Source organism: Takifugu flavidus, chromosome 16 (assembly GCF_003711565.1).
Source record: "Takifugu flavidus isolate HTHZ2018 chromosome 16, ASM371156v2, whole genome shotgun sequence".
In the NCBI taxonomy this organism is placed as follows: domain Eukaryota; kingdom Metazoa; phylum Chordata; class Actinopteri; order Tetraodontiformes; family Tetraodontidae; genus Takifugu; species Takifugu flavidus.
In genome coordinates, this window is record NC_079535.1 from 10,312,265 (window position 1) to 10,338,035 (window position 25,771).

Genomic DNA, 25,771 nt, shown 5'->3' on the forward strand with positions numbered 1-25,771 from the left:
AGATTTATGACATCAAGCTGTGGGATAAAGCGGTCCTTGTCGAAGCAGGCATGCCCCACATTAGAGCATATCTGAGCAATCTCTAAGGCTCCGTAGAAGACAGCGGTCTACTTCTGACTCAATGGGCGACTCATGCTGGTCCTCAAAGCGGGTTTTGTCTCCGAACGCTGTGAAATCCTCCTTCTGCGTCTTTGTCCTCCACCCTATTGAGTAGGTGTGTGTCCAGAGTGACTGATAACAATCCAAATCAGTGTCTGCTGAATATAGATGCTGCATAATTCTGCGAGTAGTAATAGTTAATTTGGTGAAGGTTAGTCCCCTATGTAGTCTATAGAATATAGTCCAGGGCAACTAACCCCTTTATGTCTTACATGGAGTATCTCGTTGGGATGTTTTTATTTTATTCATGGGGGAACTTCAAATAGAGACTCATCTTTCCCTTTAACTGCAGACAGATAACAGGAAAAGGAAGGGGGGAAGTGAAATACCCAGGTGTGGCCCACTTAAAAACAACTGCTTCTGTCATGGAATATCTGTCGAGCACTGCCGCTTCCATGTACTTCCTGGATTTCTGCACCTTCAGTGTTTATGCCAAAAGAGGTTTTTGTTCCCATCACTCCTTGCTTTGAAACCAGTCTCCTTGGCCCTCGAGTCATATAATTACTTTGGTTAGTGTGGTCTTTTTACCTGCTTTTTGCAGAAATCTAAACGCACCTTTGCTTAAATTACATCCTGTCTGGCCTGTGGTGCGCTCTGCAGCGTTCCTCATACAAACACCTGCCTTTGGCAGTAGTGATCGATCTCACGGGGGCGCCGCTTTAATCGGGAACAATCAAAAGCGCCAAGCGTTAATATTTCCACAAACAAATGTTTCACTTCATGAAATAAATAGAGCGCTGGAGCTCGAGAGTGGTGATTGAAGGACAGAGAACAACACAGGGGAGGTAAAACGCAGCCATACGGTGGATGACAGGCTCAGCCGAGCGTGTCATTACTCGCTCTGGAGGCTCAGACAGGAAAACAGTCGCCAGGCCCGCTGCAGAACATTTGCTCAGCTGCGTATTCCAAATCTCCTATATTAAAAGAACAATTACAGCAGTACAAAAGATATATTAACTATAAGTTATCAGCATTCTCTTCATACTATCTGGTGCTATAATCAATTCACTCAAGGCAAGTTAGTCTTCTTTAAATTATCTATAACATGATGAGAGGTTGGGGGGGGGGGGTGAGGAACATGTGGAGAATGAGTGTTTTATGGACAAGAGTTCACAGGCTCAGAATGGGAATAATGGGGAGAGCGAGGGAGGACAGCATCACAAAGCATCAGAAAGATAGAGGACCCTCTCTGGCCTAGAAAACCTAAAAGATCAAATATAGGTGGTTCACAATACACAATAGTGCATAAATGGCAGCAGTGATATAACAAGGACACGTTAACAAGCGGCTGCAGCTGGGTTTTCCTTGGAAATTGAACAACAGAGCGATATTACGATGTAGATCCATGAGTTCTCAGCTGTGCAAGGTCACGCGTGGCCTCGCTGCCCCAAATCTCAAATCAACGACCCCGTGAGTTGAAACCTTTTCGTGCCATAGTGTCTGGACTAATGATCATCTCTGAGACATGGAGCTTCCATCCTAACCCCAGGAAGAGTGGAGGGGCTAAAAACCACAAGATAGCTCACATTGGAAAGTGAGTTCCAAACATGTGGGCTGTTGAATTTTTTAAATAGTCAAATGTGGATAACCAGCAAACATGCATATGTAAAATGTTTAGTAGGAGTCCTCATTTCTGGCTCTTTTTGTAATGCATGTGTCTCTATTTCTCCATCAAGGTAAAATGAATGTCCTTTATGAAGAATAACCAGGACATTAGCATAAATGTTTTATACCAAGATATTAACACATACTTGGGGGAAGACGGTGAAAATTATACCCAGAAAATGTCACATGTGGTGGCCATTTAAAAACAGAGGCAGGCAGAGTTTTGACTGTCAATCCTAACAGAACTCCACCCTCCTGAACCACAGCAAAGCGTTCAGAGCGCCACCATGTCACCAGAGGAACACGAGTCACTCTGTGGAGACGCTCTTGCTTCATGCACGTAAAGGGAAAAAGCATAAAAAATTGGCAACGTGCTGACGAATTTCCACCACGCACTGTAATTATCTGACACATTATGTTGTGTAGAGAGCTTTTTTTCCAACTGTGCTGCATCAATTGCCTCCTGCAGGTGTGATTTAAGCAGAGGTAGGCGTTAAGCATCTGTGTTTGTGTGCAGGGATTCCTGCTCACCAGTGTTTGCTTAAGCAAATTATCATCAGTGGGGATTTTTTTGTGTTTGCGCGCATCACTGAATGTTCCATTTTACCCACGTATTGGCAGAGTGAAGAGGTCATGCTTGACATCAGACAATACAAATGGAGACAAAGCTGTCATTTTAGTGCAGCCACTTTTCCCCTTTATCTTCCTCTCCAACGCAGGCTGAAAACCTAAACTTTATTGAACTCTTTTGCTGTACGGTGAGATAAGGGAGCAGTAAAATTGTATTTTTAATCCTCTTTTAGGCTGATCTTCCAGCTGAGTGATATGGTGAGGTGCTTTGCTGAGGAATGCTATGCATGACTACTTGGATTTGCTAGCTTGGCTGGACTGCAGCTCAGGAAGATGGGCTCATTTTTTAAGGTGGGAGTTAAAACTCAGAGGGAGTCTTTTACTACCTTTTCATACACGTTTGTAAGTCGTGGTAAAGATAAGATGAGTGACTCTGACACAGTCTAAAAAGCAAACCAGCAATTACATTCTTTGGAGAAAGTATGAGGCTATGCACAATCACTGAGAAGGCTATCAAAAAGACTGGGGGAAAGGATGATGACCTGTCTACAAAACCACAATCCATTATGACACATTAATTATTCTGAGCTAAGATAATTATATGGGTGTACAGAGCTGAGGGACAGATTATTGACATTGCTGGAAACTTGGCAAACTTAGTTGAGGCGCCACGTTAAAGCCATCTCCCAACACTCTCACAGATCAGAGACTTCTGTTACCAAACCACACAGGACAACGTTTACTTTAAAGTATTTTTGGAATATTTAACGCGAGTTTGCGCAGCCCTGGAAGGGACTTAGCAAGTCGAAATTGTTTAAAATGTGCCAGAAAGTTGGAAAACTCTGCTCAACTTACCCTTTTCTGACTTTTCCTGGAAGACGAATCGTATTCCTTCGCCGTATTTCCGTGCAAGTGTCATACGGGATGCATGTTTTACACTTCAACACATTTTAAAAGTCATAAAACACCCAGTTTTCACTTGACTGCCTTCGATGCAAACTGATTCCATCCCTGAAAATGTCCACGCCCTTCCACAAAGCTCATTGGCTAACGAATCCTCAGCGACGTGCTGTGATTGGCTGTTCAGAACGTCACTCAAATCTCCACCGTATTCTCCGGTAGGATCAACTCGAGAAGTCCCGATGTGACCACGTGACCTGTGAGGTGGCTCCCCGAAAAACTTGGATTTCTGTAGTTTTCTGAACAAAATGGCAAATTTAGCGTTTTCGACAAGGAAATAATAATCATCCTTACCATCATCGGAACGTTTTCTCATCCATTCTGCGTTGAAGTGGCGTGTTGTAAACGGAACAAATGCTTAGTTAATGTAATAACCTAAGACGTTTTATTTGAACGCGTCAGATGATGAACACACTTTTAAGAATTGCAAAATAATAATAATAAATCAATTTAAACTGGAAACTCGCATATTCATATTTTCACTTGGGATGTGACACAACATTTCCACTTTTAAATCGTTCACTAAATATTTGTAGTTTTTAACTAATCCTTTGAGACCTGAGGCTGAATAAAACTCGGGACACTAATATCACCCATTTCTGCCCTCTACAGGCAGGTATTCGGTGATACGATTGGAATTAAAATATGAACAATATACAAACGAAATGCTGCATTTGTAAAGTTTATCTTTTGATCCAAATTAATCCTCCTAGATAAACAAAACCCCGCGTAAATGTGGTATTAGTTACAATATAAGAATAATCTTCAAAAGGAACAGAAATCTATTAAAACATTAGAATGCACTTTTTTACACTTGTTTAATGATGAAAGATGACCATTGTGAATACCCAAACTGAGCATTAAAAGCAATGACACTGTACAATATAAAAATCACATCTTGAAATCTGCAGCAGCAGGACAGTAACATAAAAATATATATCCGATATAAACAGATATATTTGAAAGCTGCATTAATGTCTCCAGGTGGCTAGCAGAAAGAATACCTTTATATGTCTATATATTAATCCATTCTCCTGTAAATGCTGTTTCAATGTTTCCACATTGTGTAGGCTATGCCATTTAACACAAAACCTCGTTTGTGAAGTGGACAATCCCTGTGCCTTCATTAACAAACAAAGACCATTTTGTTGTTTTCTTTTGCTCTCATGAGCACAATAAATGTTTCTTTTCCTCTATTGCAGGAGGATTCACAATCCACTAACATCAGCTTCTCTTGTAAGGGACCATAAATTTTACTCCAAATTCATAAAGAGCCTGGGACAAACTTTCTTACAACATAAAACGCCATCCAATCCACCGCCTCAGCACTAAAATAATAATTTAGGTCGAGCATCACCAGGTTCGATGTGTCATTTAAATTCCTGACGTTTAATACTATGCAGTAGCAAAGTTTTCAGTACGTAAAGGTTCTTTAGAGCAGCATAGCAAGACTGTAGACTTCCCAACACTCTGATGGTCATAAACTGCTGACCTACACAATCACAGCTAGATATATTAAAAAACATCCCAAAGAGGTGAAAAATTAAGACTTCATCCACTAAACCCTGATGGAAAATAAGCACAAAAGTACAGTTTAATACTATCCAGTCATGAGCAATATTTGATAAGTTTGTCTGTGTAAAAGGGTTCTAAAATGCTTTTACCAACCTCCCTGTGAAACCTCAGTGAACTTTGGGCTTTTCAGAAACATCACTGTGACCTGGTTTGGCACTATTTGAAGGAACCGACTTGCCAAAGTTCCAGTCCACTGGATTTAGAAGCTGCATAGTCTTCTTGTGTGTCCAGATGGGGTTGATAATGAGTGTGAGCAAAGCAAGGCCAGTGAAGAAGAGCACCCGCTGGGGAAGGGCCACGTGGATGCCCAGCTCTGTCCAGTGGGTAAAGCTAACCCACCACATGTAGTAGGTGAGCACCATGCGACAATGGAAGGCATGGATCATCACCCACTGGTTAGCTCGCCAAAAAAGGGTGCGAGCCCAGCCGGCCTGTGAGGAGAGACATAGATATAAAAGATTTAAGAAAATAAAAAAACCTCTCTCTCTTAGAGCAAATTTATGAGTTCAAAGAGCAGTTCAAATATTTTACTTCCTACTTCCTCTTTCTAAGAGCACAAAGTTAATCGGTTGAATGGGTCAGTGCAAAAGGGCTGATGAACTGAAACCTGGTGATGATCTAAAATTGTACTGCTCACGTAAAGCCAAGCATACGACCTGTAAGACAGATTTATAAAGTACTGTAGAGGATTTCATTCAAATACAAATGCAAACCAGTACCTTTAACAACATCCAGGATATACAGGTGAATGGAGTGCTCATCTCCAGCAGCAGTGTCACCATTGGTAGGAAATGACCTTGGGAATCCCACACCACTGCCCCTGCATACCCCGCCAGGGCAAAGAAGTGGTGCGTGGCCAGCGGCAGGTCAAACGATCGAAAAATGATATTTGATGAGTGAAACGCTACATTCTCAAATGCAAAAAAACCTGTGGCAGTTAGGATATTGAACCACGACCAGTCCTCCTGCCCCCTCACTCTGTCTCTGGTTATCGAAGAGTCCTCAGTCAGGGCCCGAAGGCCAGCTACGCTGCTCTGGACGCCAAACACTGCCCGGGTGGCAGCAAGATTCCAGAAAACTTTCTCCTTCTTTAACAGGCTTTTATAAGTACGTGAAAGAGCCGAAGACAGAAGATGTGAGAGAAGGAATATTGCTGCATAAAATCCAAAACCCAGGCCAATAAGATGGAGGCGATACTCCCATGAAAAGTACTCTACACTGGGCTTCATGAGAGTGCTGGTCTGCTGGCCAGGACCCATGATGTTTGAGGTAGATCAGCTGCAGGCGGTGTTTAGATGCACAAGGTCCAGATCATTTCAACTGCTGAAGAAAAAAAGCAGAGGACCAGTGCATTATAAAATTAGAGCTATAAAAAGTCTTACTCCCCGCACCATAGAGCCAAACTTGCTAAAAAAAAAGGTGTGTAAATTCTGCTGCTAAAATGCAAAAACGACCACTTACTTATTTAAGCTCGCTTTAATAAGGATATGGCAATAACTTCTACTACCCTCTACTATAATAGACAGAAACAAATGTAGCGCCGAATCGCAAGCTACCTAAACTAAAAACGTTGTTTCTTACTCATTACAGAGCGGCTCGATACATGCACTACAGACACAGTAGGATACCAACCGTACAGATGAGGACGCTCCACCTTACAAGACGAGAAGTGAGAGAAGATGTAAACACCACCGGAATTCATATGACTTCAACTTGGTCACATGACTGCAAAACCAGGAAGTGTAACGTAAACCGGAAGTCCCGTCCACCAAAAAAATATTTTAAGAGCACGCTTGTATTTATCTATAAAATCTCTCTGTGATCGTCACGATTATTAGCGTGATGCATTTTAAAATAAACTACTGCAATCTAACTGCACATAGGCGCAATTTTAAAGGCATCGAGCTTTAATTTACTGTTGCACCACCGTCATCAGGATTGGAGGAACCTTCCTCTTGTTCCGATTGTGGCATCGATTGGGTTAACTGGTTATTTTTGGTCCTTTAGGGGGCGATGTTGGATGTATGTTTAAGACCTCCTGACAGGAGAAGGGTTCAAGTGGAGGTCCATCTTATAGTGGAAATCACCTGAATATATGGCCCTGCTCTATAATGATTAAAATATTTTTATTGAAAAAATACATTTACAAGTGCTGCCTTATGTCATTCTCTGAAAAAATAATTAAACACAGATTCAGGTTTTGTCCAAAAATTTAATTGTGGGATTATTTACACTGGATGATCTCAGCAATGACCAAAGTACATAAAAGGCAAACTCTTTCAATTGCATTGGAAAAAAGAAAAAAATTGGTAAATCTCAGAAGAAAACTACACTCACAAAAATATGTGATTGACCTACGTACACACCATTTGGATGCACAATGTGAAATATTCTGAGCTGATAAGGTTGTCTCAAAATTTAGGATGCAATAAAATATCAAAACTGTGTACTCATGTGACCTGAGGGTAAGAAAGGCGAAGACAGAGAAAGCATAGATGAATCTGTATTAACTACCAATTGTAATTAACATAAATTGTTAAAATGCTCTCTTTTTGTCACAGTAACATTTCTACTAAGATTGGTTGTATCAGGTCATCCTATTTTTGCTCCTTTGCAGCATGTTTTGCAAACTGCAAGCCCTTCAAAACAGTGAAAAACAGACATTTCTAAGGATTATCCCACCACCTAAAGCATTCAAACATGTACCAGTACTTGGAATAAATAAAGACAGTATATTTGATTTATTTATCAGCGGAAAGGGTACTAACAGATGACTAAAACTATGAAAATATCACAATGACGCTCAGTAAACAGACAAATAAATATTGTGCATCCAATAAATAAAATATAAACACATAAACAAATAAATATACATTCTAAATCTGTGTTTTTACATATCATATCAGCATATAAAATAATCATAACAAAGTAAAAATGACAAAAAATGCGAGCAAATGCAGAAAATATTTGTTTTGATGAGGCATATATTCTATATTTATATATCTATATATATATATATTTCTTTACAAATAATGAATATTTGGCATTATATTCATCCTCACTATAGATATGATATACAAGAGATGAAAATAAATCTACCTAAACAACTACCTTTGTCAATTTTCTGGTAATTATAGTGTGATTTTTCACATTTCAAGTTCAAGGAAGTGCTGCATCAGTTCATTTCAGTGATTTTGACAAACTGTCCATCACATGGTACAAAAACGTCCCCTTTGAACTACATCAGCTTGATTTCGACAGTTAAAACCAGATAGGTAATTGTGCCAGATGTGAGGCCATCCATGTCAAGAAGTGAGCTGAAATGATTGGAAAATGAGGGTGAACTGGAGAGGATAGATTCCGGAGAATGGTAGAAAAGTCGAAAAAGATGGCACTTCGAGTTTGTTGCTGCCCTTGGGGGATAGTTCAAGGTTTAACTTGTTAATGAGCACATTGCTCATGCTGCTACATGCACAACACGCTGGCCTATGTCACAAAACACATAAACCTCATCCACACGTTTCCACAAATACCAATACAGGATCGATGCATGAGAAGGCTTTGATTGAGAAGCGTTCATCAGTGCGTGTGGTTTGAACACTGAATCAAAGCAAGTTAAAAACTGACCTCACATAGATTTTTTTTTAAATCACTTGACTAAATTAATATAGTTGATTTTGACCACAGAATATAGGAAAATACAACACTATCAAACTACAGTTTTGGTTAAAGTTCAGGCTGCCTTATGTTTTCTGTTCATTAATCGTTAATAGCTCTAAGAGATGAAACTGGTTTAACTGAACTTGCTCCATCTAAAGAGCTAAACAAGAGGATAGATACTCTTCTTTCAACTGTGTGCAGTAACTCGACAGAGACTCACAAGTATTGGGTATCAGGTCAAACACTGGGGTGTGGATTATCCCCAGCTGTCTCCATCTACAGCCACCGTCACTTTAGATTTACCACATTGGTTTATTTTCTGTAAATATTGCACGATAGCAGATTAAATTGCCTAAGAGTGAGAAACAAACTGTAGATGGAGGGAGGCTAATGATACCCATTCACCACCAATTTTCTGAGCTATGCTAACTAGCAACATTAACGGTCATCATTTCACATCTTTTTTGACTACAGACGCAATAAACACAATGGAAATTGTGAATATCAATGGGAGAAAAGCCCTCTCTCAAAAGCAAGAAGATAATGTTTATGGTGGGAACATCCACTAGTTCTGATTTCTGCAGTTCTCACTCCTCTGTGTGTCTGTTGGATCATTTTCCTCTTTGTTTACTCAAGGTTAAGCATAGCAAAAGATGTTTTAAAGGAAACCAGCGTGACTAATACTCTTTATTCTGATAGCCCTGGTGAACAGGAAGAAAATAAAAACTGTTTTAAACGACAGCCTTCAGCGAAACTATCCGAGCACAGGCGGACACAAATTCTCCTGGTTAAATTACATACACGCCACTCTCAGGCAATATATTTATCAAACGCAGGCTTTAAAGGTCCTTGGAGGCTGTTTGCTTGATCTCACAAGGACCCAGAGTCTTACATAAGCAGCTTTTCACAGTTTAAGACAGGCCCAGCACAGCGCCGAGGGGTCCTCGCTTAACTGCCTTTCCAGCTGCTGCAGCGGCGGCAGCATTGGCCATGGCAGCGGCAGCGGCAGCGGCGAGGACCTCTCGTCCTCTCTGAGCCAGCATATGTCAGGCCAGCTCAATGTCTCCCCCGTCTGCCTGCCACCGAAGCAACAGCCGGCGAACATCAGTGCAACATCACACACTCAGACGCTCTCCAAAATCCTGCTGTCGTACTCTTAAAGGTCTCTGACGCTGCATATTTGTCAATACTGACGTATTGCACTGGATGGTAGAAGCACTCCCTTTGGTTGTGATTAGTTGGACTGAATACACTCCCCAGGTTTCTGATGTAAATGTTCTGTACAAAAATGGATGTATGTGTATACAATAGATGTTGGTATGCACGCTGTCAAAGATTCAATACATAATTGAAATTTTGCTCAAAGAAAGGTTAAAATAAGTGTGAGTTCAGGCTATTTTATCTAAAAAATATTTATCTCAGTGTACTAAATGAAGCTGCATTTAACATAATTACTATTAAGTCACTTATGAGCAGATTGCGCACCCATTATCTTCATCATCAGCATATTATATTCCTGTTTTCTGCAGTTGTCAAAAAATGGAAATTTAGCACCACCTCATTATTTAAGTACCGCATATGGATCTAAGTGGCTCCATAATTAATGTGATACTGATAAATATTAGTCAAGAGGAGCGGTGTAAGGAGACAATATGAGCAATGTGAAGAAACTGGCCAAATAGTGTTGGTTTTGCAGGATTTACTGCTGAACTATGTGATGGACATTAGGGCTAAATGAGCTAAAAATACAATAACACAACTTATAACAAAGTAGGGAACAAAGTCTGGGAGTCTGATACTGATAAAATGACTATTTTTCCTGCTCACGATTCAAAAAGTCAACAGTACTGTTGTGAACCATGTATATTTCCCCCAGAAACAGGGATCATTGTATTAAGTGCGTAAGTGCGTTTGTCTACACATCGATTCAAGTCGATGGAGTTATTTGAAAGTTGGCAACAAGAAAGACGAGCTTATTTAGGGATGATCGTGACGAGCGTTCACGAGCCGACACATTCTCCTTCTTCCACCAGTCCAGAGCACAAAACCATGTTTGGTACGAGCCGAGCGGGTAGGAAGCTGCAATTATGTGACCAGTTCAGAGATTTAAGGGTTGCCTGAATAACCGTGAATGGGTGACCAGTGCTGCGCGCACGTAGTTGAGGTATTTCAAGCATTGGCACTTCTCAGTTTGAAACAGTTTTGTGATATTTAGCTTCTGACTTACTTTAATCCCCCCACCAAAAAAGATTTGGTAATAGAAAACAATCAAATGCAAACCTCAACTGATCGAAATTGAAATCATAATTGACTGTTTTGAACAGCTTCAAAGAAAGAGCTGTTTTTTCTGTTACGCTCAAAGGCCTGGCTGCTGGTAGGATTTCAAAGCTGCACTTTTTAATTGGCACTTTGCAAATGCTGAAAAACTACAGACGCACTCATTAAGGACAGTAGATAGGAGGGTGTGCGAAGACTGAGTATCATCATCATCATCATCACCATCATCATCGGCACCAGCTGACTGCGGAGATACCCAACCGACCCACGTCAGACCCACACTCACTCTGGCACATCCTACAGACCGAGGACGTTTGGCAAAGGACGCTGAGGATGGCTTGTTGAGACCAGACAATGGATGGAGGAGAGAGAGCAGAGAATGAGAAGCAGTCTTGAAAAAAAGGCTAAGTATTAAAACAGTTAGGAGGGGAAAGGGTGGGAGGAGCCTCGGCCACAGGCCCCGTCTCCTCAAAGTCTCGTCTGAGCTTCGGGAATATAGATCTCGATGCTGTCCGCCCGCTCCGACCCCGAGTTCTGCCGGAAGGAGGCCGCCCGCTTGGCTGCCATGAGGCGCCGGCGGGCCTCCTGTCGGTGCCTGTCGGGGAGGTCCAGGGATTTCTCCCTTGTTATCACGCTCTTCTGTCGAGCCGGCTTCTTTGGTACGGGAGCTGGTGGCTGTAAAGGGAAGGCGGTAATCACAAATGGAAGTTGTAAAAAAAACAAAAACGACTGAACTACACAGCAAAAACTACACTTGTCTCGACTCCAGCTCACACAACAGTCGCACAATAGCCCCTAAATTATGATCTGGAGCTGCTCGTTCTAGCTCCTTCACCCAGCTTCAACCCATCACTGCAGTCATTTTTATGCATCTTCTGTCATAACTGGACCTGTCGTGCCCCCCCTCCCACCCAATAACAGCGGTTTGGCCCTCACCTTCTTCTCCGGACTGTCTATGAGCCTCCAGTTGTTGTTCTTGATCTGCTGCAGCTGGTCAAACTTCACAGTGACGTCGTCGATGGAGAGCTGCAGCAGGTCCCAGAAGCCAGCCAGGTCCTGGGAGGTGGGCCGCGGCATGGCGCTGGGGTCCTGGGAGACATTAGAGGGAGAATATTAAGACATTAATGCTGCTCATAGTTCAGATTAGAGACACCTCTATGTATTATAGATCTACAATGAGGACCTTTTCATTGGAGGAGAACTTCATTAACTGGCGGTTGGAAGTAATTAATTGAGTGTAGTTCTTCAAATACTGGTGTGAAATGAAGTGGGGGACACAGCCCTCATGCTATGGGATTACTCTTTTTAATATTGCTTATAATTAAAAATGTGATTAAGAAAATCAAATAGTATTAATGCCACAAAATTAAGACTGTGGTATTTCATTTTTTTATTTTTTATTATCTAGTTTCTCACAGCAAATCCTTGCTCAGTAAACTGTATTGGTTAAAATGTCAGGAAATGAGGAGATCCCTCACATGCTGCAGGAAGGCCAAACGTGAACTAGAATCTCTAATTAAATTAAAATCCGAGAGATCATCTGGATTTGTGTTTGTGTTTTGCCATGTGCTGCTATTTCGGATCCAAACCACTCGCCGGTGTCACAACGACCGTGTGTCCAGGTCAGACTTTACAAATCATTACACAACTTTGCGTGGTAGTATGTTATTTATCATTTCTTCATTTTTAATTCTTTATCTCCTATAGCATACCCCTAATCCTCTAGACTCGTCTAAATCTTGTATCCAATGGCTTTATGAAGGTTCCCTCTGATATTTGTCCAGTATTAAGAGATTAGCGTAATTCTCTTTTGTACAGTGAAATGGTTTATCTAAATGACTTAAACTTTACACATCACGGTGTCCATCGTTTTAAGGCGGAAGCTTGCCGCGTCCGTTATCTGTAATTACTGCGGAGGCAGCGCTCTCAGCGTTTCCCCAGCTTTGGTCCCACCTCTGAACTTGCCATGATGCAAACTGTCTCATTGGTCTTAAGGCTTCAAATATCCAGAGCTGGCAGATTTAACTTTTCTAAGCCTCGGCGGTGTCAGGGCACGCTTTAAGTCCCGAAGCTCTTGCCGGTGATTGCTCCACCCTCCTATTTGAGGAATCTACTGGAGGTTCTGCACAGCCGTGAGCGTGAAGATGGCTGATTAGTCAATTAGGCTTGAGTGAACTAGCCCGGCGCAGCCTCCTGCAGGTATTTGACTTGGGTGGTTTGATGTGTCTAATCCCCATGGATCTCCCCCAGAGGGAGCTGTTTCTGCTGCAGGTTGCAAAACGGCGTCACTGCCTCCGCAGCAGCTGCGTTTGAATTATCGACGACTTGCTTTGGATCACTGAAACGAGCTGTGAACAATGTGAGGGAAACATCGACCAGACATCCCTGACCCCTGTGTGTGTTGTGCATCTGGATACGTGGCCAAAGGTGTGCCAAACCGTCTCTACCGTGCTCATATACGCACGTGTTGTGTACGAAGAGCGGAGTAAATGCTAATATGTTTACTTTGGTGTCTTACCAGGTTCTGCTGACACAGCCAGTAGAACTGCTGGAACTTCTGGGACATGAGAAGCTGTGCGCTTCCCACTGCACTTCGGATTTTGCCGAGAACTGAAACACACACACACACACACGGTGTGTAAAAATGCAACACCTCCACTGAGCCGGTGTGTGTGGCGTTCCCTTTCACACTCACTTTCCTCCGACAGGTCGTTCTCTTCAGCTTCTGCCTCCATCTCTTTGCACCAGCCCTCGATCCTCTTGGTGTCTGTGTGCAGCAGTTGCATGAACCAGCTCCCGTCCCTCCTCAGGGAGGGCGACGCTCTGCCAGACTCGGCCGAGGAAGCCGTGTTCTCTCTCGGGGAGGGGGGCTCCAGCTGCCACGTGGCTTCTCTGCTGGTCTCCCTGGGACTCGGGGGTTCGGCAAGCGTTCGGTAATCATCTCTGTAGCTGAAGAGCCCCTGGGTGCGCACAGTCCGGACCGCTCCGTACTGGGTGGGCGTGCTGGGCTCAGAATGACGCTGGAAGCCACCGCCGAACTGCAGTCCCTTGTCTTCCATGACAGGGAAGCCCTCCAACTCCATGTCAGCCTGTACGGCTGCTGTCACGCTGTTGGAGCGTTTGAACCTGCCCTGCCTGTTGTATTAAACACAAAAAAGTCGCCCACCATCGACCGCTAAACATCAGAAATGGTGGTTTTGGAACAAGTGTAAAAAGCCAAGGGCCGTTTTCTCACCCTTTCTTGTTGTCTTCCACCTGGATCCCGACAGACTGGTACTCCCGCGAGCCTTTACTCTCAGATTCAGAATCTGTGGCTGCTTCCACCTGGCATGAAAAATGTTCAAGGATGTAAAAACCCCAAACCTGAAACAAAGTGCTTCTAATTACACGAGCTACAATTCTCCAGCGCCTCTGCTTTTATTGGTTTGGGACTGGACGGAGCCTCCGAGCCGTATGTGTTTTGTCAGAAAGTAATGATTTATAGTGATTTATGGTGGGTATCAGGGTAACGATACTGGGGGGGGGAGACTTTAATTTCCTATGAAGGTGCATTTAAAAATTTAAAAGATGTGCATGATGTAATTATGTACATTAGCAATACAGCAGAGCCTCCAATAAACTTTACTATCTGATATATTTTTTCTAAGAGGAATCCTGGTGCAGATCCAGGTAAAAGAACACAGGAAGTCCATTTGTGCCTCCTTTTTGCTGAACCTCAGTGAAGTGCTGCTGTGCGCTGTTCTCAAAACAAATGCGTCTGTCAAAATCCCCATAAAACCAGCTCTGCCCTGCTCTTAAAGCCGGCTCTTATCAATCCAACTGTCACGTATAACACAGCTGCGCGTCCATACTTAAAGAGTGAAAGATAGGGCAGTATTACTAGATATTATGGTATGTAATAAATGATGACGATCTTGTTTGATCCTGTGTGGCTGTGATCCTGCTCTAGCAGCTCAGACTCAGGATATCCTGCCTGCACCAGTTCCTTGAAAAATTTGTTCTTTTATGGAATACTTGCCAGGTTTTTTTTGCATCACTTACTACTTAGCACATGTCTTTTTCTTGTTTTAGTCTTTTTTTGCATTATTTTCCAAACCCTTCATTCGCAATTTGAGTTTCCTTGCTGTGTCAAGCCATTTCTCCCTTTTCAGTGGTTTTCCCCTTTAGGCTCATGTGCATTGTGCGTTTAGAGCTAATGAGCACAGTTAGCATGCTAACTTAGCCGAACCAGGTTGCTACCGAGCAGCCTGGGGGCCTGTGGCTGTTAGCAGTGCCATTTAGCTTCAGAGCACATAAACAAACCTTTACTTTAATTTGGGTAGTCCCAACGATATGAGTGTTGGGGGGAAAATGACAAGATAAGACTATAAATCCTGAGCTCAACATCCTGGCTGTGATTGTGAGACTAGACAGCGCCTATGTCTGCTGTAAGGAAATGTCAAACGTGCCTTTGGTGCAAACTGTGGCGGAATAAAGGCTGCAAGTGACATTTTTGGATGACCGAATATAAAGTCACATGACATAGTAGGTTGCTTTTAGATCAAAGACCCCAGCTAAAGCCAATCTATGACTTGGAGGATGAAGCTGTTCCTTGGCCCTCTGTTAACATTTCCTGAAAATTGCATTAAAATCTATTCTAAACTTTTAAACCTATTTTTCCCCCCAAACATAAACACCCTCCCTTGGCAAAGGTAAATCTATAAATGACTAATATGTACATTGATGGAAAATGATCTATAAACAAATCTCACTTACTTTATTTACATAATTTATTTGTTGCTGTTCTGAGTATTTTAGACAAGTCCAATTCAAAAGTGAATCCCTGTGCACATTCTTCAGGCTCTTCAGATGTTTTTGCTATTAATCTGAAGAATACTAACTTATTCTGCTTGTACAGATTTATTTCTCTTTCTTACTGTTTTAGCTGTTGTTGCCGCGTGTATATTATGTGATGGCTTCAGCCATCTCGCATTAATTACACAAGACTAAACGTGTACTGGAAAAGCAATAAACTCAAGAGAGACAGAAGTTCAAGTGTTGATAAAAGGGCACTGAATATTTATGCCGACGTGCAACATTTTAGCATTTGTTCTTCAATAAATGTAGCTTTGACGTCAGCGGAGGCCCATGGCTAATCAAGGCAATGTCATGTCCTAAAGGCCAAAGGTCACAGCTTATAGATTGGGTGACCTTCTCAAGGAAAGAGCTGCTGAAAAGGGGAAATAGCGAATCAATAGAGAAGCAGGCTAACGCAGGTTAATTATGCATCCAGCGGTTGGTGAAGAAGACTGATGCAATGCTGCGTCCACACAACCAAAGCCATCTGTACTATTGATTAATCAATATTTGCAGAACCCCTGGACATTATTGTCATCATGTTGTGACAATCATTGTACAATAGGCGCTGGGGTGAACGCGCCGTGACGACCACGGCAACAACAACCTTGCACGCACAGTCGGGGCCTGACGTTAGCTGCACCTGAGCTACATGAGCCCACCTGCTGTATGATTCTGACAATGAACTCTTGAAGATTGTCCAGACTTGTCTTCAGTTTGCGAACCCGGACATCAGTTACACCTCCATGACTGATGCGACACACATCTCAACGACGACAACGACACACACACACTCTGTGCACCAGTGCTTCATGTGAAGAGATCCCAATATTTGACACAGATCACAGATTCTGATGATAAGAGATGACTGATATGAATTTAAAATAGGTCCATAACAAACGACCTGCTTATATAAAGGCCAATAATTTGATTTGTCATTACAGGAATCAGTAGCACCAATTCCTACAATTCGAGTGGAAGTAAAACCACGAACAAACTGCAAATAATGTCTGTAGCTACCAAGAGAACACGTGATGGTCCTGATCTAAATTCTGGATGGACATTGCAGGTCTCTGATCTGGAGGCTCGGCTGTTCCAGTCGTTTCGCTCCCCCTTTTCCCACAGCGTGCTACTGACTCGAGCCACCCCGACCCTTCTTGTTTTTGAAAGCACTGTGAAATTTTAATGGCTTTTATCATATTTTTCTGTGTGAGTGTGTATCACCCAGGGCGATGTTCCAAGTGAACCGAGGCAATATGAGAGGGTGATGTAAGCCATTGTAAACCGGTCGTAGGTCAGGAACGCTCAACGAGCTCGCTCACTTTGTCACGCTCCAGGAGACAGAAATGGAGAGTTTACGCTTTATTTTACACAATAAACTTTAACTGCACAGCTTTCTTATGATATTTATACACACTTGGTGCATTCTGTTATAGCTCAGAGGTTCAGTTTGGTGCAGGTGATGCCAGCAAATCTGTAACCTTCCCCTGAAATCCTGGTGAACAGATATGCTGGCGCAACAGAGACCCGTCAATCTTCGCTTTATTTAGAAGAGATGGCAGTAATGTCAGCAACACTGCAGTCATAGTTCACTTAAGTTGCCGTGGATACAACCGACCGTGCGAGAGGCAGGTATGACTGAGTCTACCCACCTGTGGTAAAGCTGCCTGGGGTTGACATTTGGTGAGCAACGAGCCCAAAGCTACGGCTAACTGGAGTAGCAAACTACATGATATGATCGTGCAGGGTCTCATCTCTCCGATGTATAGAGGGGGGAGGAGTGAGGGTGCGGATCTGAGAGGCAAGATATGGAGGAACTGATACAGCAAGTGGAGTTGGAGTAAATGTAGCGTGGAGGGAAGAACCGGCGGCTATAACCTGCAACTTGACTGGAATCCTAATTGACGGTGTGCAGTGACATGACTCATACTTGCTATTTTTAGTTTGTTTTAAACAGAACACAGAGGGGTGTATTGTGAGGGGTTGTCTAGATTAGTAAAACTCTTTTCTGTGTCGTGTCTGTGTGTGTTGAGACTGACCTGTATCCCTATAGAGGAACGGGGTGTCTTCAAGTACTCCTCAGCTTTGGACACCAGGACGGCTTTGTCACAGGTGAGCACCGAGCTGTGGCTGTCTGTGGACGGGTGTCTCTTCCCCGCCATGACCCCCGCTGCCTCCATGGCTATGGTTACAGCCTTGGTGCTGTCCAGGCTGTCGGTGGAGTTGTAGAGGCCCCTGCCGGGGCCCAGGCCTAGGCCCAGGCTCTCAGGGTTCCACATCCCACTGTGAGGGTGCCGTCCCTCGTGGTAGGCGTCCTGCGTGGACTCGGTGCTGCTCTGGGCCGTGATGGAGATGAGGGGTTTGGAGGTGGTGCGGGGTGGCACTGGAGGAGGGGTCTTTTTGTAATTGGGCGTGTAGGTGATCGCTGAAAAGGCCAGACAGACAGACAGAAGTGACTTTAAATGAAAATGACGCAATACTTCAAATTGTTTTATTTTTAAAATTAAATTTGTCAAGGGAAATGAAAAGAACATGTTCGTTTGTGTTGGAGACCATGTTCTAGAACACAAGAATTTTTCCTCCTTTAAATAAACACCAGCTGTCTACACTAGTACCACCATTTTTGGGATGTTTTACATTATTTTCCCCCTAATTTTTAGGCTTCAGTCATGGGAACCAAATATCTGTCTTACACAGTTCAATCACGCACCATAAAATTGTCAAAGATAACACGTTCACACTCACGCTGCACTAACAGCTTTAAATGCTGTTGATTTCATTTACCAGATTCCTTTTGATACGGCTGAGAAGATCCTGCTCACACTTTGATTTTTGGTCAAGAAAGGAACATGGAAGCTACTGTGAGGTGCAAAAGGCCTCATACACGGACGACTCGAGTGCGCGAGGAGGTTTTCCTGCGGCTCAACAGCGCCTGACAACTCTTATGTTCTCACTCTCTCCACCTCACGATGGAAGCAGGGAGGATTTTCGCCTTTCAAGTGCAAATGAGGACACGGACTAAATCCACAGAGAGATGGTATTGAGGAACGGGTCAGTGGCAGCCTTTGGAGTTTGACGGGTCTCTTTCGTCGCCGGGCTCAGTCAGTGTCGGCGCCGTCGTCGAGCGGGACATCTAAAGCAGCGGGGCTGGATTTGGTTGTGTTAAGAGACCAGGGTGAGGCACATCGGAACAGAAGGAGGAGGAGAATGGAAGAAGGACAAGTGAGGCCGACAGCATATTTGTCTTTTGGCACGACAAAACGGCATCACACAAAGCAATTATGGTCCTCGTGAGGTAATGAGATGCACCCACCAACCACCTGCTGCTTCAAGAGCCTGAAGTTGTTCAGAAAAACAGGTCCAAGCTGTGTTTATGATTGCAGGAATAACCTTAAAAGCATTCTATTTCGCTTTTCAAATCTGGTGTAATAGTTCAGAAAATGTTGATTTGGACAAGAGAGGAACAGTATTTGTTCTTCCTTTGATTTCTTTCACATAAGGCTACCTGATTAGGTGGAAAGCACTTATGTGAATACCATAATCAAAAAATAAAATAAAATAAAGTGAAAAATAAGGCAGGTTCTCATCCTCCACCACATTTTAGTGTTTATATAAATAGAGGCGTCTGGTCTTAGTGACTCATGCCAGTGTCCATTCACAAAATTGACTTTTCATAGGTGCAAAGATGCTCCAGTGAGGGGCAACAGCAACAGAGGGAGAGGCAGTCAGAGGAGGAGGAGGAGGAGGAAGAGATGGGATCTGTGCAGACATGAAGAAAGAGGTGAGACTGAGGCTGCCTACATGTGTGATTCAGAGCCTGGATAAATCAGTGAGCACGCAAAGATCAAGGAACACGACCCATTCAAGGGAGCATGACTCAGCAGAATGAAAGAAGCCATTTTAAGCCCCAAGGACATAATTCACGTCCTCTTCTCGCAGCGGCCTGCGCATTCAGAGATTTTCCTAATGTTCCTTTCCTTGGCGTGACCCTGGAACAGCATGATTCATCGCGCAGAAGTTCAACATTGGCTGTGTGTGGATAAAACACAGGTTAGAACAATATCAAGAGCAGCCTCTGTCGACCTCCTGCTGGGTTAAAATGTAGCATACACATTTTAAAATCATTGTATGGTGCAGTGGGTGCAGAATATAAACTACTTTCTGGATTTATACCATCGCTTATAGCGCTATTGAAAACTCCACTTCACCGAAGATTCACAATTACTATAACTGCTGTCAGCCTGACAGAGAAGAGAGCCCCACATAAGGCAGCAATGGTAGACACTCGTGACAGCTGTGTTCCCGACAGGTTCTCCCGGGTTTGGGTTTGTCTGATAATCACAGATTAGAGCTTCAGATAATCATCAGATATAGAAACTCATGCATGTAGTACCAAAAAAACAGTTTCAAATCAGTAAGTATTCAAACATTTGAAATGTTAAAAAAAAGATGCTGCAGGAGTGATTATGACTTCATTTGTCTGATTGGGCCCCTCTCTCTCTCTCTCACACACACACACACACACACACACACACACACACACACACACACACACACACACACACACGCACGCACGCACGCATAAACCAAAGACACGCACAACAATACCACCGTCCTCTGCACCTGGAGATTGATTAATGTGAGATGTAAAGACAGCCGCTCTGTCTCTGTTAGGAACCCTCTAGCCATCTATCAGGACTGGCGGGATGCTAACACGTGGGACACAGCATTAAGAGGCTTTCTTTCCGAGTGGGTTTATCACTGTAAAGGGAGAGCAACAGTGTGTTTGTGGAGGCTCTTAAGTACATGTAAATGACCTGGAGGAATAGAGGGAGACCAAGATGGATGGGCACCACCGCCATCAGCAGCATTGCAGACAGAAACAATACAGAAAAGCAGATAAAAATATCCTGAAAACACACCAGGGTCTCATTAACCAAACCAGGAGTTGATATAGAGAACAAAAGCTCTGCTCGGAACAGAGTAACACCGCAGTGGCAGCAAATATAGACATTTTTTGACTTTATCCCGCTGTTTGGTGGATGAAGGTCATTCAATTTGTTTGTTTCATGGTGTCCTGTAGTTCATCAGAGCTGAGCTGGAATCCACCGCTCCTCTACAGTCGCTCCTGGTCTCATACACCAATTAAAAGCACACCGCATTCCCAACCTTATTTTTCAGGAAAGCAAATCAGGCTCTATTTAACAAAATACGGTAAGGGGCACTGATACCAGAAAAGCGTTTCTGTGCAGGTAACAGCAAACAATGGAGGGGTGATGGAAGGCACTTTAGAGAGGTTGTTATCCCAAATATGTCATACTGACAGGGAAAAGGGATGATCGCCCCCTGAGCTCCGAGTAAACAGCTTTAAGTAAAGGAGGATGTGTGTCTGCACAGAGAGGTGGTGACTTTTATAAATGTAAACCTGTAGATCATCATTCAGTCAGTCACCCCTCTATCTAGAATTCTTCCATTTGTGCATGTATGAGGAGATATATTGAATATAATTATCTTTAGTAAACAGTGATCTGTCACAGGTTAGTGGCTGTATGTTATATTTCTTTTGTGAAAGGGAACAATGCAGGATTTCCAAAGGCCTGTTTATTCACCCTGACAGTCAGGGTAAATAAGGAAATACAGTAAGATACATTAAAATAGTTATATATAATTCAGTGGTTGATTAATAATGCAGGTTTAATCCTAACCCATTGAAAAGATCCAGGGAAGAACATGATGGTCCTTTTTTGGTATCATTTTTCATTTAAATAAAATAAGGTGAAGACCTGAGCTAAATTACTTTCCTTCCAGGTCTGTTAAAAACCTCCAGTTAATTCAAAAGCAAACTTTCAGAAAGAGTTCTGCACAAAAGAAGACACAGACGCAAAGCCTGTGGCAGCTCACTAATGTGTTGCGCTGAGAGTTTCTGTTTGGTGAAGCGCACTTTATTAGAGCACAGACTTCAGTGGGCGAGACCATATAGAGCCCAGTAAATGGACGAACAGCACATTGTCATTAGCCTGCACTTCAATCGTTCATCGCTGCCAACAGAATCCTGATTCTTCACTGTAGGTAACATTCAAATAAACCGATGAAGAGGGCCGCACACTTACAGTGAGGTGCTACATGTGATATGCACAAAACCTTTCGACAATGTATGTTGACCATACATTGTCACGGGTATCTAAAAATGGCTGCACCGTTTTCAAGGGCACGGTTCAGCATCGTTGAACGGCTGTTCCAGCTGTTACGTCCCCAGTCTTAGCTTTCTGAGCTACAGGCTCTTTTTACAGTCGGAAAACGGAGCCAATCAGATACATACATGTTATCAGATACATTTGACGATTTATTTTGCGTCGTTTATATAAAATGATCTCTCTCCAGCAGGATGAGGTTTCATATAAGCTACAGATGATAACTTTGTGATTCGCGAGCGTTAGTGTGAAAGAGACATTTCCCCAAACACGTTAACAGTTCAGAATTCCGGCTCCATCTATGACTGTGCAAAACCGCTTTCAGCAGCTTGAATCCCTTTTGCTTCATAACTACAGTGTTCAACCAGCAGTTGACAGAGAAAACAGCAAGTCTCCAATAAGTTATATGATAACTGGCAGGATTTAATCTACTTCTCTCTACAGTGAAAAGAACCGAGATAAGAGATACCATCATAAGGGAAGAACAGGTTCAGTCTTTGCTCCAGTGGTTCCTCAAATATATTAAAAGGCTCCAAAAGAGTCTTGAAATGTCCTGAATGTCACTGATATTATCCATGTGTTGAATAGCGATCACTGATAATGGTACTCTTTGATTCTCTTCTCTTTATTCTCAGTAACGTTTTTCTATATTAAGTCTGCAAGAGTCTTTAAAGCATGACTGTTCTTTAAAAAAATCACCAGCAGTTCATCTTTGCAGTATGGTTAAATGTACTTTGCTGCTACTAATGCAGTTTTTCAGTCTTTCTTGCATTATTACTGCAGGTTGGTTTGACCAGTGGCCATTGACCCGAATCGTGTGTGTGTGTGTGTGTGTGCATGTGTGTGTGTGTGTACACTGCTCGACACTTTCGGCTACAAAACTCACAAATGTCCTCTGGGCTACATTTTGTCTGCGAATAATGAGGTAAGTGCTCACAGAGTGAGAGATACATATGTGATTTCGGCACTGTTGTACTCGTATCTCCTGCTCCAGAGTTCCACGCTGGCGCTCCTGTTCAGCGATGTTCTCCTCTGGCCCCTCTTCTGCCACCTGTACCAAAGGAAGGCCTGCTGACACGCAGACCTCTCTGAACTACCTGGGCTCTCTGTTACCACAGGTTCCACATAGTCCTGGGATACAGACATACACTCCAACGTTTCTACAATCATAACATCGGGGTCCATGGGAGGTGTGTTTCCTGAGGCTGCGTCTTCCAATTCTGGCAGAGATGGATTTGTGTCAGGTGGAACATCGGAAGCTGGACTTGTGGGCCCAAAATCCAACTCCACTGATGTGTCAGGAGATACTGAACTGGGAGGCGATATTGTGACAGTGACCAGTGGCAGCGCAAATTCCAAAAGTGCTTCCTGAGGGGTGTGAGCTAAGCGATAATCCATAGCTGGATCTAAACAGCTAGAATCTGATGACTGCGTAGGATATGTAACGCAAGACATGGCAGGGTCAACCACAGGACCAGGCGAACCTGAACAATCTGAGTGGTAGCTGGGTGGCTCCACATCATCCGTATTTGATGGAGAGTCAATGCTCAGGTCAAATGGCTCAGGTTCAGGGTCCATAAACACTGAATCCAGATCATCTTGATCAAGAGAGGTCAGCATGACTAAGTCAAAATGGACAAGATCGGCATGATAAATGTGGGGGGCATCAAGTGGTTCAGGAAGTGGCGGCCACTCTGAGTCTTGGGTCTCTAGGTCTGAGTGGAGCTGAGTTTCAGCAGAGCTGGACACAACTGTTGATACTGATGACATTTGTTCTGGGGGAGGGTTGAAATCATCATCAGGAAAGGTAATGTGAACTGGACTTATGTCACTATCTTCTGGACGTACAGGAGAGTCTGTGTCATGGTATTCTGACACCACGATAGACGGGCATTTGATGTCAAACTGTAATACTTGACTGCTTGTGTCACTTGAGGATACCATGGGGGCATCTGATGATTTGGGCTCTAATTCCTCAGGATCTGTCTGCGTATACAGACCTGCTACCACTTCAGCAGTTTCTTGAGATGCTGGTTCAGCATTGTCTACAGCTGCAGGATCCAGAGATTCTGAATCTGACAAGTTATCATAATCAGGCTCCTCAGGCGGAGACACGGTAACGACAGGAACTGGATGCGGTAGCAGTATCTTATCTCTCTCAATTAATCTTGAGTCTGGGGATTTAATGTCATCAGAATGCGAAACATTCGTGTGTGAACTATCCTGATTAGCTGGGTCTATATGTATTAGCTGTGCAGTGATTTGCGTCACTTGTTCCTCCATCGCTGATTCCTGAGAGCTCTCAAGGGCAGCAGCTGAGGCAACGTCATGCCTACCGGTGGGTTCGTTATGGATTACCTCAGGTAAACTCGCGGTTTTACTGTTTGGAATCTCTGGTTCCGCTTTATCTCCACAAGGCTCAGTAGCCATGTCAGTTGGTTGTAGTGTTTTAACCAAACATGGAAGAATCGGATCCAGAGAAAGTGGGATGGCACTCTCCACATACATCAGCTGCGGACAGGCAAGAATGCTGGGGTCCATAGAAAGTTGTTTAGGAAGATTTCGACGGGTGCTTTTTTTGTCGTCCTTGTCTTCAGGACAGTTTACAGCAGCGTCTGCAGTGCTTTGTCGGACTAAGACCTTGGATCTAGCCTGGGTTCCCACGGATACTGTGGACACTTGGGGTTTCTTTTCTCTTGCACCCCCAGTACCTCTTTTGGGTGGAGAGGTTCCAAATCCTACACCTCCTCCTTTCCCTGGCCCTGGTCTTGAGCCTGTCCCCATCCCTCTGTCAAAACTTCCATCAGCTCCAGCTGACATATTACCAGCTTGGGGAGACCATGTGTTGTAATGCTGAGTGAAGGTATTGAAGTTACTGTTAAAAGCACGCAGTTCTTTACAGAGGTCCCTCCTTAGATCGGCCAGCTCTCGACGCATTGCTGAGACCTCTTCTTTCCACTGCATGCTGATAGCTGCAGCTAACGTGGCTGACTCTTTGATACTAGCTTGGATGGCTTTCGGTGAAGGCCGTTCTGAAGCACTAGCTCTTGTGGATCTGAAGAGACTTGGAGAAACCGGAGGACCAGATAGAGATTTTGCTGCAGCCCCAATGCTCTCTTGGTACAGCCTGTCTCTTCTGATTGGGCACCCTAGATCATCATGAGCCAAAGGGGCCGTGTCTGCCAAGTCCTCATGTACACTGGCCTCATCGGGTAAACAAGAGTCTTGCTGTGCATAATTTCTGTCTGGAAGACAAATATAAATATGTATCTGTAATATGTCTACAGGTGTGAGCAGCTGGAGAGAATGTGCTTTTATTGCTACAAAGCAGCAACATCAATTCATGCACTGAATACCATGAGTCAAAATAAGACAGCTTGGACGGTAAATTATTGATGCCCCAATTGGCTAATCTTGATATTGCAGATGTGCATTTTTTTTCACATAGGCTATTTGATCATTTTTATTAGATTAAATCAAAGTGTTAAAAGCCAGTCTAAGACTGGGAAATTACTCCCATTTTGACTCATTGTCTTGAATGGCTTACACTGCCTTCTCGAGCTTATTTTGTAGCATGCACTCCTCACATCTTTTCAATGCACAAAGCCAAAAACTCTCCCAAAACAAGTCACATTGCGAATGGATGATATTTCAAATCAATCAATTGACATTTAACAATTCGTAAATGCTGTTCTGCTGTCAGTGAGGACAAGGGAAGGCTACTTTGTGCAGTGAAAAGGGGCAAAGGTAAACAAAGCCAAAACAAATCAGATCAATCAAGTACAGTATGAACCCTATTGAAAATGCAAGGACAAGAAATATCGATAGAAGCACCATGTGGTTTCTGAAATGCTAGCAAAAGCCATCACATCAGTCCTGAGAATGCAAAGGGTATTTTTTCCCCAGAGAAAGCAGTGTAAGCAAACAAGTGTAACGTA

General features: G+C 43.3%; 3 protein-coding genes across 11 annotated transcripts in view; all 3 read right to left on the minus strand.

Annotated features, from left to right (window-relative positions):
- arhgef10 (Rho guanine nucleotide exchange factor (GEF) 10) overlaps positions 1-3,591 on the minus strand; it is a 30,201-nt gene extending 26,610 nt beyond the window's left edge. The window contains exon 1 of one of the 3 annotated variants that reach the window (XM_057058267.1): positions 3,190-3,585. The gene's annotated coding sequence lies outside the window, so the exon portion shown is untranslated. Of the gene's footprint in view, positions 1-3,189 lie in introns of all 3 variants that reach the window. The other 2 variants (XM_057058268.1, XM_057058269.1) reach the window with 2 other exon arrangements.
- Positions 3,592-4,093: 502 nt separating this feature from the next.
- On the minus strand, positions 4,094-6,621 carry cln8 (CLN8 transmembrane ER and ERGIC protein). Of its 2 annotated transcripts, none has more exons than XM_057058272.1 (3): positions 6,507-6,621; positions 5,589-6,192; positions 4,094-5,300 (listed from the first exon to the last, which is right to left on the minus strand). In XM_057058272.1, the coding sequence occupies exons 2-3, from the start codon at positions 6,126-6,128 to the stop codon at positions 4,977-4,979; spliced, it is 864 nt and encodes a 287-aa protein (XP_056914252.1). In that variant the 5' UTR covers positions 6,129-6,192; positions 6,507-6,621; the 3' UTR covers positions 4,094-4,976. The 2 variants fall into 2 exon arrangements, with proteins under 2 accessions (XP_056914252.1, XP_056914251.1); XM_057058271.1 differs by having other exon boundaries at positions 6,502-6,611.
- Positions 6,622-7,061: 440 nt separating this feature from the next.
- The window catches only part of dlgap2a (discs, large (Drosophila) homolog-associated protein 2a), a 100,419-nt gene continuing 81,709 nt past the window's right edge, over positions 7,062-25,771 (minus strand). For 5 of the 6 annotated variants that reach the window (XM_057058785.1, XM_057058786.1, XM_057058784.1 and 2 more), the window contains one exon: positions 21,533-25,078. In XM_057058785.1, coding sequence (XP_056914765.1) covers positions 22,767-25,078 — 2,312 coding nt within the window. In that variant the 3' untranslated portion in view covers positions 21,533-22,766. Of the gene's footprint in view, positions 11,482-11,742; positions 11,896-13,324; positions 13,417-13,501; positions 13,942-14,041; positions 14,131-17,681; positions 18,068-21,532; positions 25,079-25,771 lie in introns of those variants that run through there. The other variant, XM_057058790.1, reaches the window with a different exon arrangement.